Below are 16,299 nucleotides of genomic sequence, written 5' to 3' on the forward strand. Positions count from 1 at the left end.
GAATACTGATAATATTTTTAATGTTTTTTTTTTAACTTTCTTTCAAGAGTCGTATATACCATAGTTATACAATTTTTTGGACGTTGTGATCAATCTTAAGGCACTGTTCGCAGTACTGTTAAAATTGATGAGGCGAGAAGGCTCAGTGGTTAGAACGCGTGTATCTTAATCAATAATTAATTGCGAGTTCAAACCCAGGCAATCACCAATGAAAATTCATGTGCTTATTTTGTTCTTATAATTCATCTCTTGTTCGGCGGTGAAGGTAAACATCGTGAGGAAATCTGCATGTGTCTAATTTCATAGTAATTCTGCCACATGTGTATTCCATACACCTGCGTTGAAACAATGTGGTGGAATATGTTCCAAACCTTCTCTTCAAAAGGAGTGGATGCCTTAGCCTAGCAGTGGGAAATTTACAGGCTGTTGTTGTTGATCGCAGTGTCAATAGTGTCCAATCGCTATTAATATAATTCCTATGGTATGGTGGTAGACAGTATATTTTCACTTATAACAATAATATCAATATATTTTTTACTTTTATTTTATTTTGTTACGCAGGGTACCACAGCCTAATATTGATTTTACTTAAAACTGTATAAGATACATTTTACCTTAAAATATAAGTATTTAATAAATTTCACTTTTTTACAGTCAATAAGGGTGGAGTCTTCGTTTTTGGTGTTCATCATTATATTTGGAATTTTCGCTCTGATCATTCCTCTGTATCTCTTCATATTGAGTTTAATATCGTTATTCTCAAAATCAAAATGCACTGACGAAATCGAATCTGGAACCCTATTCCTCGAGCCAGAGAGCGGAGATTGCCATAGCAAAATTCTCGTTATCTTCACTTTCCTGTTTCTTCTTATTAGCTGGTAAGTACAATAACTTTTGCATTTTAATTCAACTTAAAATTTTATCATTCGCATAGCCGATATACAAGGTAATTGTACTTTTATCTATAATCTATAAAACATTACACTATTTTAAAGTACAATATTTTATAATATTTTACTACAGAGAACGTGTTTGTGAATTAATACTGATAAATAAAATAATTGATTTTATTGTATTAATAAAAATAACACACAACGATGTTTTTCATTCCACGAAACACTATCGCGTACTGTAAGTAAGTATGTTTTTTTATTATTTTTGTTATAATAAAAATAATGCAAAACGGTTTATATGAAGTACATCTATTAAAAATATTAAACATGATAATATGATTTAAATCGTTTGTTAAAATGAATTAACTATTACAACTATGACAACATACCTTAATGCAATTATACATAAAGATGATAGAACTTCAAAACAAATAAAGGAAAATGTGCATGAAGTAAATAAGAGACCATTAGGCTCTCTGTTCCGAAACCGCCGTCGATCCAATTAAGAGCTCTCAAGACTATTGGAAGCAGGTAGAAATCTCGGGAACGCAAAGCATTACACCGTTAATGACGGTCCCAGACATTACCCAGTGCGAAGTCTTGGCTAAAGGTTTTAACGCAGTTATGGATACGATACTATTACCTTATGAGAATAGTGACAGTAAAATATAACTTTATGACTTACTAAAGGTATAGACTTTATATTACCCTCAATGAAACTGTCACCTACAATATTTTGGGATTAAATTATAGTGGGTTTACTATAAAATTAGAAGCAATCGAATATAGATTCCCAAGTGATTTATTGTATTTTTTTTTGTTAAAGAGCACATTTAAATGAAGTAGTCATAAGCATTGATTAAACCGAGTTCAATCATAATTCCTTAATAATCGTAAAAACTAAAATCATCAAAATATATCGTGATCTATGAATAAGTAAGTTATAAAAACAACTATTATATAAAGGCTTGTCAAAAGGTTGGTATATTGAAAAAAAAATACATCGTTTGTCAGAGTAGAAAAAGATACCGAACTCTTCTCTTCTGTGTTATCTCTCGATTTAAATATAATATATATATAATCAATACGAAAGAAATCCAGATGTATTTCCTTGCTTATAAACTAGAGAGCAGTTTTAGTAAACCGTTCTTAAAAATCAAATTCAATGGATACAAATACTGACAAATGAATAGGTATCATTCTAAGACCTTGAAATACCGTAAATACAGGTAAAGTTTAAGCATACTCGCTAAGTAACTATGACTTCATGAACCAAAATGGATCAGTTTTATTTATTTTTATATATTTACGAGAACCCGTAACAATTATTTTAAGTATTCTTGTAATAATAACATATTACTCTGGCTGTACGCGCTCGCTGAGTCGCTTCACAATCTTCACATGCTTATCGTCGCTTTGATGTTCTTCTCAAGAGTGATGTATAAACTCGTATCATTTGAATTTCGAACGCCCACTGGGATGGACTGACTAGGAACTGTTGCTGCATTTTGCCTTGGTTCTATAAGTCACTATGATCTTTTACGAGAGTATATGTGCGTTTTCGTTTTCATCACGAGACACAGTTTCAATAACAAATGAAGAAAGTGAGACGCGACGCAACGAAGGCATCATGGACACACTCGACTCATGATATCACGACGAGCGCGTATAGCTAGCATTATATTTTTCAAACAAGCACGTTTAAGACAATTCCTTTTACAATAATGTTCACATTTGCTGTATGAATTCATTTGGATTTTTCATTGTTATTGGCCTTGTATCTTTCGCGTTGTTTATTTTAAAATAAAAATAGAATTTGTTATTCTAAATGTAGAACTTTGAAAGTTTCGATAGATGTTTGTTAGTCTATTATGTGACGTCAAAGGAAATGGACTGGAATGAAATACAATATGATACTTTATGATATTCTGGATTTGCTTATTCTAATTTTAATATGTTATCACATATTATAATATATTTATTTTAATTAGACTTTTCAAATACAACGATTTAGAAAGCATAAAATAATAAAATACTGCTTCAACTTTGTTTTCAGTTTTCTTATAACCGGAATGGTTTTGACTAATGAGCAGTCACGCATGGCTGTAACTGAGAGTCGTAATATCATTAGTTGCGCATGCGCAGATATAGCATCCTGGCTTTCGACCGCTGCGCAGGAATTACACCACAGCCTAGTTCCACCAGTAGATATGGTATATTACGCTTATAAAGAGGATTTAAGGGGTAAGTAATAAAAAATAAGACTGAATATAAATAATTAACGTAAAATAACGTTCTTGTAGAAGGAGAAGCTTTAAAGCTTATTCCAGGTTTATATTACGTTGAGATTTTCTCACTTTGTTTTTCTGCTCAGTCGAATACGGTATGAAACAAACATTCAGTTTCCGGGAAATCCCTTAACTGACAGGTTACATTATATTTTGAGACGAGTCTCAAAGGTGTCCAAATATTCCAGGAAATTGTTGATTAAAAAAAAGATTAGATTTTATAACTTGTTTCCATTCATAGTATCTATATCAATGTTAAATATAGTACACAAGCGCAATCCTTCTACATTCTGCGATAGTAAAGACGAAACGACAGTTTTACACACAGACTTATATATTTTTAACTATAGTTAAGTTTCTATAGAATAAGACTCGATATTCCTTTGCCTAGTTTTTGCTGTTCTCTTTGGAAATCTTCGTCCATTGTATAAATTCACCAGTATATAGCAGGAAATGATAATTCTTTACTGAATTTCAAATGAATGTGATGTTAAAGTTATAAATTTAAAAAATATCTACAACATGTTTTTAGAGGCAGAGACGCTTCTTGGGCAGCCGATACAGCAGGCTATAGCTTCGGAAAGTGGCATTGACCTAGTTCTTGATTCATTGGCAGACATAATAACAGGTATCTATATGAAAACGAAAACTCTATTGACGTAATTTTACTTTTCAAAGCAAAATATTAACGTATATTTTTTGAAGTCATACTTCAAAATGTGGCAGTAGGTAGGTACATATAGAATTTTATTGTACCTTTATAACAATCACTATTGTTTGTGATTTTTGCATTTTCGGATTAACAGTCACGATAAATATAGTGTTCTTAATAAGCGGCAAATTCAGTAGTAGCTTCAAGAGTAGCGCACCCTACGATATTCATTCGCCACAACATAATATAGATATACCCCTAGTAGCTCGTCACTCACTCTTTATTGCCTTTTGTTTAGAAAATCTTTTGATTCTGGGCCTTACATTTATTGAAGTTTGTCTTTTATTACAGAGAGCGAGGATTTATCCATGAAAGTGTCTTCATTGCGTGATATATGCCACAAAGCTGGTCTCTTAGCAATTGCAACTTCAGATAAAATTAAAGACTTGGCCCAACAACTGGATAGTTTAAAGAGAAACTGCGCCGAAAAGGATGCTCCTCTATGTGATACGCTAAATACAAATTCATTGCATATTACGATGAAATTTGACTCAGTAAATATTTTAAAACAAATTTATTTTTATTTCAGTTTTTTTTAGAATATTAAATTGACACGCCGATTTTTTTATAAATAAAACAGAAGTGTTTGTGTATATGTATGTAATTAAAAACAATTTGTTAATACTTGACTTAAATTTGTGTCGATATTAATAATAACATCTTTATACTTTAGAAAATACTGACACTTATAAATATTTTGAATCAATCTAATAGCCTGATAGCTGAAATCTGTCTTATTAAAAAAATAAACCTTTTTTTAGAAAAAAAAACACTGATTTTATGAAACATTTATTCAGCATAAGGATAACATTTATTAATTAGAACTATTTTACAGATACTTCAAGAGCACCAGTTACTTGAATTGAAAGATCTTGGTGTCATTAACCTTACTCAGGCCATATCCGCAGCTAGAAAAGAGTTTCGTACCCTGCCTTCTGCTATATATTCGCAAACGGAACTCGTCAGAGCAGGTACATAGACCTTTCAAATATGTAATGGTTATAATAAAAAAAAATGTATAATTTTTTTATTCCTTACTACAATATTTTTTATGAGCCTTTTTTTAAAAAAATAGGTAGTACCATAGCTTATTAAAATATACTAAGTTGAGAACAAATGCAGAACAACTAAAAAAGTTCGTTAGAATTAAAATTCCGCAATAATAAAACGCGAATTATTTACAATCGATATACGAGGTATTCGATAATCTTGAATTTTTAGTTATTTCTAATAATATAATTATTTATTTCTAATAATATATTACATTATTTTTTATTATTTTTGAATTATAATATTTTAAGTAGGAACAAAACAATTTTACAAAAAATTGGCAATGCTTACGAAAGTTAGCCGATTCAGGCATTATAGAAGTGATAAAAAAAATATTTATATAATTTCGCGCACTTTATTTATATTAAATTTTCATTATAAAGATATACTACAAGATATAGAAAACCGAAGACAATCTGTTCACAACTCAGCAAGAGTGTTGAGCGATATAGTGCGCCATCTCACATCGGCTTTGCATAGCCTTGCGAGACAGTTCGACATCGGGTTGGACAGAGTGCACAAGTATGATCTATGGAGATGGGTAATATTGCTAAGTGAGTCTCTTCTTTTATGCCTTTTCTATTCTAAGTAAGTATTAGTTTTAAACATTTATTTATAATGTTCTAAGACGTCAATTATTGGTGAAGATGATTCCTTATCGATTTCGGTTACGCTGTTTATTCTTAATGGACACAAGCGCTGGAAAGATGTGCACAGATATTCTTTCTCAGTTTCCTCACCTGCATAATCCGATGTGATGGCAAATATGTGCGACCGGCTAGAATTCAGACTTCCAACTTCTAGACTCCGGGCAGAGACATCTTCAACAGAAATTTTTATTAACTTTTTATCGGCTCAACCTGGGGATTTAACTCAGGACCTTGGTTATTTGATTTACTATTCAGTTATCCAATAAAGGGTCAAATGAGAAACGCTTCCGCTAAAATATATTTCGTTAGAGGAAACGAAGAACAGCTAAAACGCTAAAAATTGTACTTTTGGGAAATGAGATTCAAAGTAAAAGCTTCGACGCTCGTCGTTTGATCGTTTCCTTTCTACTGACTATTTGATCTTCATAAGTTTCGTGATACTCACGGCATATTATTATATTTACAGCGTGCAACGCGTCCCTCAGTTTCGTGATGATACTAGTTTTATTCGCAATGTTTTGTGGATGTGGAAATGCAAAAATTCACGCAAAAAGAACATTACAAGTGTGAGTATTAAGTCAAATTTCACCAATATTTAAAAAAAAAAAACTTTCTTTACATGGGTTTATACAGTAGAGCTTGATATAACTCATTTTACCGTCAAAAAAACAAGTGAAATACATTAATATGTATTTATAGTTTATGCTTAATATACGGATGAAATGCATACCTTATTATTTTATATTGCCAGTCTGAATAATTATTCTCTTAGACTAAAAAAAACTATAAATTACGCTACTTTCCTTAAAACCATTTAAGGAAACATTTAAATGTTTTGAGTCGAGATGGCCCAGTGGTTAGAACGCGTGCATCTTAACCGATGATTGCGGGTTTAAACCCAGGCAAGCACCGCTGTTTCATGCTTAATTTGTCTTTATAATTCATCTCGTGCTCAGCGGTGAAGGAAAATATCGTGAGGAAACCTGCATGTGACAAATTTCATAGAAATTCAGCCACATGTGTATTCCACCAACCCGCATTAGAACAGCGTGGTGGAATATGTTCCAAACCTTCTCCCCAAAGGGAGCGGAGGCCTTTAGCCCAGCAGTGGGAATTTACAGGCTGTTTTTTTTTGTTGTTGTTAAATGTTTTTAAGGAAAGTAGCGTATTTTATAGTAAATATCAATAAATGTATAAAATCAACTTTGTATAATATATTTTCATAATTGAAGTATCTTGTTTCAGCTCTTCGTTCTGCATTTGTATCACTTCTATAATATTATGGAGTTTAATAAGTGCGACCTTCCTCATCGCGGGTCATGCTGAGGTAGAGTATTATATTTATTACCTTTATATTTTGTTTAATCAGTATGGACTTCTTAGTAGAAAATAAGGCATTTAAAGGTCTACGAATTTTTTTCTCAACTTTTACATAGGAAACTAAATACTCAAACCTTCTTTTTACAATATACTTGAAAATTTACATAAGAGCTTCCATTTTCTGGTTTAAGTTTTATGGTAAACTATTAAACCAATTTACCTTATATTGGATTAATATTTCATTTCAGTTTATTATTCATCATATGTAAAGTAACCTCATATTAATAATAGTAATAATTAGTACGGAGAGATCATATCTTTGTTAAGGAAAAAAAAACATTAACGAAATATTATAAGTGTTATTATATATTATATATTTTTATTAACAAGAAGATATATTTTTTATATTAATTTTTATTTTGATATAATTTAATTTAACTCACATTAACATATTGCTCGACGCCTGCACGTTGTTTATTAGCAATTTTAATTTTATGTTGTTTGCTCAGTCTTTTATAATAGGCTATTCAGTTTTAATATTCACAGCAATATTACTCAGCGAGGTGTGTTGTACTTTAATTAAAAGTTATTAAGTACTTATCATTTATCTATTTCATATTGACAAACTGCCAAATGTGCCATCTGATGGTCATCACCGCCTACAGATGGAATGCAGACAGCTTTTCACATAGCCAAATTCAAAGTTAAATTATTTTTTTGTTTCAGTTATATGCATGCCAAATCTTATGGGATACACAACAGTACAAGACTTTATCAATGCTTTTAGATAAGCCGTCACCTTTGTTATCGGATAACGAGGGTATTTTCGATGTTTTATTCAAAGATTTAGACAATGTAACCATCGAAGTATCTGTCAAAAATATCTTAAGGTAACGCGTCGTTATATTTTAGGTAATATGTTTATGTTTCTAAGAAATTTTCGAACACCAAAAAGCTTTTAAAAATATTATGGAAAAAGTATAATGTACTTTTTTCGATTATCCGAAACAAAAGAAAGCCTAATAAGAATTGTTTTTAATCTTTTTACTTTTATAATTTCTTATCATGTAAGTAGTAGGGTATTTGCATTATAATATTTGATATATTTAAAAAATTAACACTATTTTCTTCAGTAAAGAGTTAAAATTCAAATAAAGGTTTTAAGACTTAAATGATTTTATTTGTATTACATTATAATTGTTTATTTACTATACTAAAAAGGAACAAACCAACTTCAAAAACGAACAATATTTCACATTCGATACGAAACTGTTTGAAGTCGGTGTCCCTGACCTAAACATTAAATGTAAAGAACATAAACAGAGTCCTTGATGCCATACAAATTCCTTTTTTTAAATCAAAGAACAATAAACAACATTATAATAATATATAAGTTCGCATTCAATATAGAACCTCTTTGTTTCGAATTCAACAAACCGATAATCAGACGTTTTATCGTAAACTCAAAGTTATTAGACTTTTTTTAATATCTTCTCTTAAAGCGGAAATTTATCATAAAATTCTATCTTAAAGTATAAGTAGTATAGCTATGAGTGAATTCACGTCAAATACATTTCGTTTTATCGTTCAGAGAATGTGAAAAGAATCAGCCAGCGTACGGCGTGTTTCAATTAGAAAAAATATTGGACGTGAACAAAGAAACGTCTTACTTTGAATGGGATGAGCTACAGGATGATTTGAAAAGATTATCGACGACTATCGATGTTGGCTTTCTGAAGACAGTATCGGACAATTTCAATAAGTTCCTTAATCGGATACTCTTTGTCTCCGATGTCAATTTGACTAAATATAGGTAAGATTAAAAGCAATCATACCAGTAGAGCCATTTTGAAAGAACAAACGCGAATATCATCGCAGAAAGTAATCCTGAAATATATAATAAAGAGTACCATAACCGAGCTATTTCCAAAACAAATAAACATCGAAAGTTTTTTGAATATCGAATGTTTCTTTTTTTAATATTCGCTATTTTTAAATGTTTAAGAATGGAATTCAATGGGCCAGTCGTGGGTAAGGACTTACCATCCTTTGTTGACCAGTTAGAAAATGTCGCTGTGCAAGTATCCGATTTGAACACTGCGGGAAGACTAGAGACATTAGGTATGTATATAAACAAAATAAGCTGCAAAATGTAATCTACTTACTAAACATTCTACTGGTAAACAACAATAGTTAGTATGACCATGTTTCATTTTGGAGGGCCAATGTAACTACAGGCACAGTAGACATACCATCTCAGTTCTGAGATCAGTGGAGCATGTTCAATATCTTATCCTACCGATTTAAATCTCTATGCCTTTTGATTTTCCCTTTCCTCCCTTGATTTTATGTGCATATAAGTTTCAACAAAAAAAAACATTTGATTATCATAATTGTACAATTAAAATTATAGTTCAGATCAACGAATGATAACTCCAAGACTTTTCAACATCTATATAAAATTATGAAAATAATTACATGGTTTTGATTTCATACGTAAATGTGTGATATTCTTTAAATGGTTGCCAACTACTAACAAAAGTGTATGGTCTTTTTAATTATACAAAAATTAGATTAGCCTACAAACTCCCTAATATATTGTCGGCTCATCCAATAAAGAGGCTCTTACGTTCCCTTAAGGGTAAACTTGAAGTTACGCCTCCATCTTTATACGAACTTCCCGTTTTTACCCCAATCCAAGTCGAAAGCTTCACTAAAGGTCGGCTTATATTCTCGTCTCTGGATATAAATTACTTGTATGGACCTAATAAAAACCACCCTGGTTTTATCAGATGAGACACAAAGTAACCAATAAATTAATTTTGAATAGCTAAATTACTTTTTAATTATTTATATGGGAGAAGAAATTTCATTTTATGTAACTTATTTCACAAGTAAATTATTAAACTATATCTAACAAGGCTGGGTTAATACCACACATAATATATTTAAAACCAATCGCAAGAGAAGTTATCTGATAATACTGGTTGTTTATTTTATCCTATATATTATACCTATAGTAGGTACTTTAGCGCAAGGCTGTTGACATAGAAACTATAGTCATTGATCAAAAAGAGCCGTTAGAGTTATTGTAACTCCAAAGATCGAGAATATTTATCTGTTAATTGGCATACTTATATTCAATGTATTTATAACAATATTACTGATTTAAAAAAGGCAAAGTTTTCGCTTTTAATATAAAAAACATGAGCGATGTCATAGTTAATATTTTTACGGGGCCAATGTATGGGCGATCATTTTCCCAATAAGTAACATTTAAAATAACTATTTCATATAAGGTAACATTTATACGAGGCGAACGCTGCGATATAAACTGGAACGTAGCGACATCTATCGGAGTCTTTCAATACTAATTGTCACTTCAATTGCATTTTTCGTACATAATATAAGTATTTTAATATATTATACAAATTGATAGAGGTTATTTATTTTTAGCGACAAGAACACAAAGGCTTCATCTGTCAAATATAAAGCCGTTGGAGCAGCTGAGAACCGAGTTGGTCTTCAAATTGACGGAACTGGAACTGCAAATGATGCCGTTTCGACGAAAACTGAACATTTCCCTAAGCCACATTCACACGGCACAGTTCTATATCGACAACCAAGGAGATGTCATAGCTCAAAAGGTTCACCAAATTTTGTTTTAGTATGACTTAGAATCACATTCACCTATTTAAATACTTTATGGGCCACTACAAAATGAGGTAAAATCGGGACTTAATGCCTGAAGGCATTCTCTCCCAGATAACCTTTAGGTCAACAGTGAACATATCTATATATAATTATTTAAAAGAAAATACAAATACACATATAATAATAATAATAATAATAAAGCCATTTATTCCATATTTCAATATAACATTTCAAATGAAATTAGTAGTTTGTTAGTAAGTTTTCTTAATTTATTGTTAGTGTGGTTAGTCTCCATTGTGTGAAATATGGACCCCTTTTTGGGTAAAGGCCTCCTCCAGTTTTTTCCACGTCTCTCTGTCCTTGCTTACTGTTAGCCAGTCGCTCCCTGTGACATTGGTGATATCATCAGCCCACCGTTTTCTTGGTCTACCAACACTTCTCTTACACATATATTATCTACGAAATAAATATATATTATCTATAGTATAAAGATATAAATAATAGAAGAGCATAAATAGAAGTCATGGGAACTAGGGGCTCCCTGACAAGCTTTCGGGTACTTGCTTGCATACTTATTATTATGAATTATATTACTTGTGTGTTTTTTTAAAGTGAAGTTTTAATTATAATGTCATCCTCCTCTTGACTCATGACATGCACAATGCACAAGTGTTCGTAAAAACCCATAAACATTCTTTGTTCATTAATTTTATGACTAATCCAAAGTGTTGAATGATCTAACACGAAATAAATTACCTCCAAAAACATTAAAACTAACACTTCTTACTTCAAAACTCCGAGTTGCTACTCAGAATTACCTTAATGACTTAGTTTCAGCAAGTCTTAGATACCTAGGAACTTAGAATCTAGAATTTTGTTAGTTAGCTAATAGACTTAAAGAGAAAGCTAAAATTGCAATGATTTTATTGTTTTTTCAGCGTTTATTCGTCTATGATCATACAATTACGTGTGTTTCTGTCATATTATTAGGAGCATCTTTGATTGAATTCAGATTGTGATCTGACCTGAAAATAAAACAAAGTCGCTTACTATATTGTCTGCCTGTCCCTATGTATGCTTAGATCTTTATAATTCTGCAACGCTGTTTGATAGTTTTTTTAATAGATAGAGTGATTCGAGACGAAGGTTTTTGTATATAATTCATAGACAATATAGTAAAGAAACACTGAAAATTTTAGACGTTGATGATGTAAATATTTAGTATCAGTATTGCACCCGTACGAAGCCGGAGCGGACCGCTAGTTAAATAATATGATAAAATAAACGGCTCGGACAGTGCATCTGTCGAATAATATATATACATATATGTATACAGTTAATAGTTTATTTTAGTCAAGCTTTTTGGCACTTCATTTCGTCACGTCCGAACCACAAATAAACAGAGAACATACAAAACAATTAAGCTGCTACGTGCAACTCATTAATAAACATTGCTTTGACTTTTAATTTCTCTACCCTTAAAATGTTATGTACTAAATAGCCTTCTGGTAAAAACGTCACATTTAACCGAATATTGTGGGGTCAAGTCCCGGTAACAATTTAATTGTCAGTTGTGTGATTTCAATATGTTGTTAATTAAACTTCCATGGATTTTAAGTATTTGTGAATAATGAGAAAATTAATTCCAATGGATTTACACAGTGTGGTATTAAATATATATACCTAACAAAGAGTCAGACATCAGCTCGTTATCAAACATGATGATATCCGAAATATAAGACTAGTCGTTCATGTTGGTAATCTAGTTCTCCCGATATTCTTTCAAATATCCCTTTTTTGCTGTCATGTGTTCTACGTTATACTGACGTCGCCAGTATATACGATAAATAATAAATAAAACCTTCTTAGACATATAGAGAAATAATTATTTAATACTTAAAATTGACTAAATTATACTAATTTATATTATGTTTATAATTAATATAAATGTGGAAGTTATTCAGTCTGTCTGTCTGTCGCCCTTTCACGACCAAACCAATGAACTGTTTTTGATGAAATTTGGTGTGAAACAAACTCAAACTTCAAGAAAGGACAAAGGCCTAAAATGTGACAACCAAACCCATACAACGCAAGCGAAGTCGCGGGCGAAAACAAGTAACTAATAAAAAACGGATGAGGACATGACATATCACATGTTAGATGACCAACTTGGACGATTTGGATGTTTTAAAATGTATTCTATCGAGGCGATTCTAAATAATATATAGCTGTGACGTAAAGCATACCCTTTGTTGGCTGCGGTACTACCGGTAGTACCACGGGTGGAACTAACTAGCTGTATAGATGACATTAGTTTTTAAAAGAAGGATTTTTATTTGACTATCGCAAAAGTCTGCTTTTCAAAGTTTTTAATTTTAAAATATTTTATCAAGAAAAATATTTCATTTAGGTACGACTTTATTAATTAAGCCAAATTGTTAATGACCTTCAGTTTCATTTTATATAATTATATTTAGTTTATATTTTTAATTTCTTACTACTAAAGACACTAATGAAGTAACGCTTAACGTTTAAAATTGATGTCAGTGTAGTTAAAGCTTTGACATGTAAATTAATAAAACAGTTTTATGATAAAATTTTCACTTAAATTTTAACGGTGAAAGAATTTTATTCAAATTGTTAGAGGAACTGTAAATGGGCCGAAAATATTTAACAAAAAAAACGACAGACACTATTACAAAACAAATTAATATGCACTAAAAAATAATTGCGTATTTAATAATTAATAAACAACTTTAAAATTTTTCCACTACTATTAATATGTAGGTTTATACGATCTATGAATTTATTTATCCACATTTACCCGTATATTTACATCTAACTCAACAGAATTTTTCCAAGAAAAAGTGAAATGAAAAATATTAGACTACTTAAAGTCGGTTTACGATTATGTAATGTAGTTAAAATTATTGCTATTTTTGGACCCGGTGTCGGTTAAGAAAGCACTAAAATTTATCTAGCAAATAATAATACGAGAATACTTTTTCTATGCTGTGTGCAAATCTCTCTGGATAGGTTATCATCCACTAATCATATACTCTAAAGAATACATTTTTATTATTGTTGTGTAACGGTGTGAAGGGTGAGTTATTCAGAGTAACTACAGGCACAAGTGACGTCATATATTTGTTAGTGGCGCATTATATATGATATCAGGAATATATTACTCATAATACCAATGTCTAGGGGGTAGTGGTAACCACTCTCCAACAGGTAGCCCATTTGACAGTCCATCTACCTATATTACATAAAAACTTATTAGTTTCCTTCAATCTAGTGATAAAGTTTAAAAACCAATGATAATTAAAGAATACTAGCAAAACTATTCGTGATCTTCCCACCCTTAAGCTAATACACATGACTGGACGTGGATTGTTTGTCTTTACCTCTTCTATATTTAATATTTTATAATTTTTATCGACGGTAAAAGAAAATATTTTGTTTAGTAATTTATAGTTAAGAAAAATACATTTAACCTTTTTTAACATTAAAACGCATGTTGATAATATCACAATTTAGTGGATTGAACGCTGAACGGATTTATTGGGATTCATTTCGGTGTACTACAAATCTTTCGTACAAAGGTTTTGTTCATCTGTTATACATATATTAGCGTTTCTTGGCACGCGCCGGGACTACATTCTCTTCAACTTGGATGTCACAATAACCTATTCTATAAGAATATGCAACTTACAGAATAGAAAACTATAATCTAAATATATATATTCTCGCTGAGTGCGACTAGAACTAAGCGCCTCCATTAAGCGCCTGACACATTTTTTATTTTATCTGACCTCTGGTCTCCTTGTTTTTCTAGGCCATCTATTGTACATTGACCTTCGATCTTCACGTCTGGCCAATTTATTTTACAGAGAATAATGATATTTCAAATGTATATTACAGAAGCTGTCCATCTTCGTGTCACGACTAATAGCGCACACAGCTGGCTGGCGCACGCATGCCATCGACGCTGTGAATGGGCACGCGGCGCGCTGTGGCCCTTTGTTTGCCGTGTTTGCGGCCATCAGGACATTATTATGCACCAAATACGTTTCAGCTTTGGTAAGGTGATTCTGATGTGGAAATTTGTTTTTAACTCCTTCAAATTTTCAATATTCGCTTTGCTTAAAATGTCCAGTACCATTGGGTATGAACCCGAAATATCTGGTTAAGATTGAATTGAAGATCATGTTCCAAGGACTGAACAATCGCAACTCTTAATGTAAGTTAATTCTTACTAAGCAATAATGAGCTGTTCCCGATCTTTCTGAGATGTTCTAAAAATATATGAGAACGTCGTATTTGTGTGTATGGAAATATACAAAGTATTTTTTTTAATTCTAGTAATTTAAATTGTCTGTAACTATTTAACGCAATTCGAAATGGACGTTTTGACAACTCTGTTATAACGTATCAAACGATTCATTTATTCTCGTATTGCAAAAATTGTATTGTTTATAATGACATTACTGGCATTCATAATAATGAAATCAGAAACTTAACTGGGATATATTTTAAAATAAAATATATAATACATACAACCAACATGAATATAATTGCTATCATACAATTAATAGTACTTTTTTGAACATAAGAATACAGAGTATACAATATTAATTTTTAGTTTTAATTATTTTGATATTATAATTAAAACTAAAAATATATGATTCTTTATGAACATTAATATTCATCGATATTATTAAAATACTGCAACTTAGACGCTTTATTTTTAAAATAAGTTTATCGTGCTGCGCTGTTTAGAGGAATTGGTTTCATCCCTAATAAACATTTTTGTTTATCTAATAATAGCGATCCATCCCGGCTTTGCAAGAGTGCAATTTATTAATAAAGAAAATGAAAAGAGCGCTTAGGAAGTAAATATTATCCTATCCCGGGAGGAAACGGTGATATGTTCTTAATAAATCATTTGAAAGTTATGTATTGTTTATTAAAAGATTTTTTTTCTGAATGATACTAATGATAACTCAAGGATGCAATAATGGATTGAGAAAATGCTTCGGAAACAACATATGTTTTTTTTTTAATAATAGTAATATAAAGATAGAAATATTTATCATAAGTACGTCTTAGAAGGCAGACACATAATAATGTGTAATTTTCTGTAAGCCTTTTTAAGGTTTACACACATTTAATTTTAATACAATGTTTTAATGTAACTCATACGTTTAGACAGCGTCTTGAAATCGGCTAAGTAATGGAATTTTAAAAAATCTTAATATAAGACCAATAATTACAAAATATATTCTTAGTTCCATTATTAATATCATTTTTTTACTTATATACATAGTTTTGTATAAAGATTTATTCGGCATGTTATTTTAATAATCTTAATAATATTTTAAATGATAAGATGCAGCTATATCCGTAGGAATATTACATGATACAATTGAATGTGTTCTTAAGACACTATCTCCATAGGTAATTATTTATTATTGCTGATGATTCGATCAGTCTTTTTAAATAGGTAGGTTTTTATTTGTGTCTTTTTTTGTTTTTGTGTGCGGTTTTATGTACAAACACTTTTGCATATGACTTATATATATATAAAAAGTGTTTTACAGATTAGATAGAATTAAAAGAAAAATTTTAACAAAAAGAAAAACCGACTTCAAACAAAACACTATTTTAAAACAAATAAAAATGCACTAAAAAGGAATAAAAATGACACTGACTCCAAATATAGCAATAAT

At 30.8% G+C, this 16,299-nt stretch overlaps 1 protein-coding gene across 2 annotated transcripts in view; it reads left to right on the forward strand.

The window, feature by feature from the left end:
- Positions 1–16,299, forward strand: part of LOC124543693 (prominin-1-A) — a 32,521-nt gene that overhangs the window by 11,059 nt on the left and 5,163 nt on the right. For both annotated transcript variants that reach the window (XM_047121962.1, XM_047121963.1), the window contains exons 3-15: positions 655–878; positions 2,950–3,137; positions 3,714–3,809; positions 4,185–4,387; positions 4,729–4,864; positions 5,327–5,497; positions 6,060–6,159; positions 6,839–6,920; positions 7,640–7,803; positions 8,505–8,726; positions 8,919–9,034; positions 10,370–10,560; positions 14,492–14,650. In XM_047121962.1, coding sequence (XP_046977918.1) covers positions 655–878; positions 2,950–3,137; positions 3,714–3,809; positions 4,185–4,387; positions 4,729–4,864; positions 5,327–5,497; positions 6,060–6,159; positions 6,839–6,920; positions 7,640–7,803; positions 8,505–8,726; positions 8,919–9,034; positions 10,370–10,560; positions 14,492–14,650 — 2,052 coding nt within the window. The remainder of the gene's footprint in view (positions 1–654; positions 879–2,949; positions 3,138–3,713; positions 3,810–4,184; positions 4,388–4,728; positions 4,865–5,326; positions 5,498–6,059; positions 6,160–6,838; positions 6,921–7,639; positions 7,804–8,504; positions 8,727–8,918; positions 9,035–10,369; positions 10,561–14,491; positions 14,651–16,299) is intronic.

Source organism: Vanessa cardui, chromosome 3 (genome assembly GCF_905220365.1).
Source record: "Vanessa cardui chromosome 3, ilVanCard2.1, whole genome shotgun sequence".
Classification (NCBI taxonomy): domain Eukaryota; kingdom Metazoa; phylum Arthropoda; class Insecta; order Lepidoptera; family Nymphalidae; genus Vanessa; species Vanessa cardui.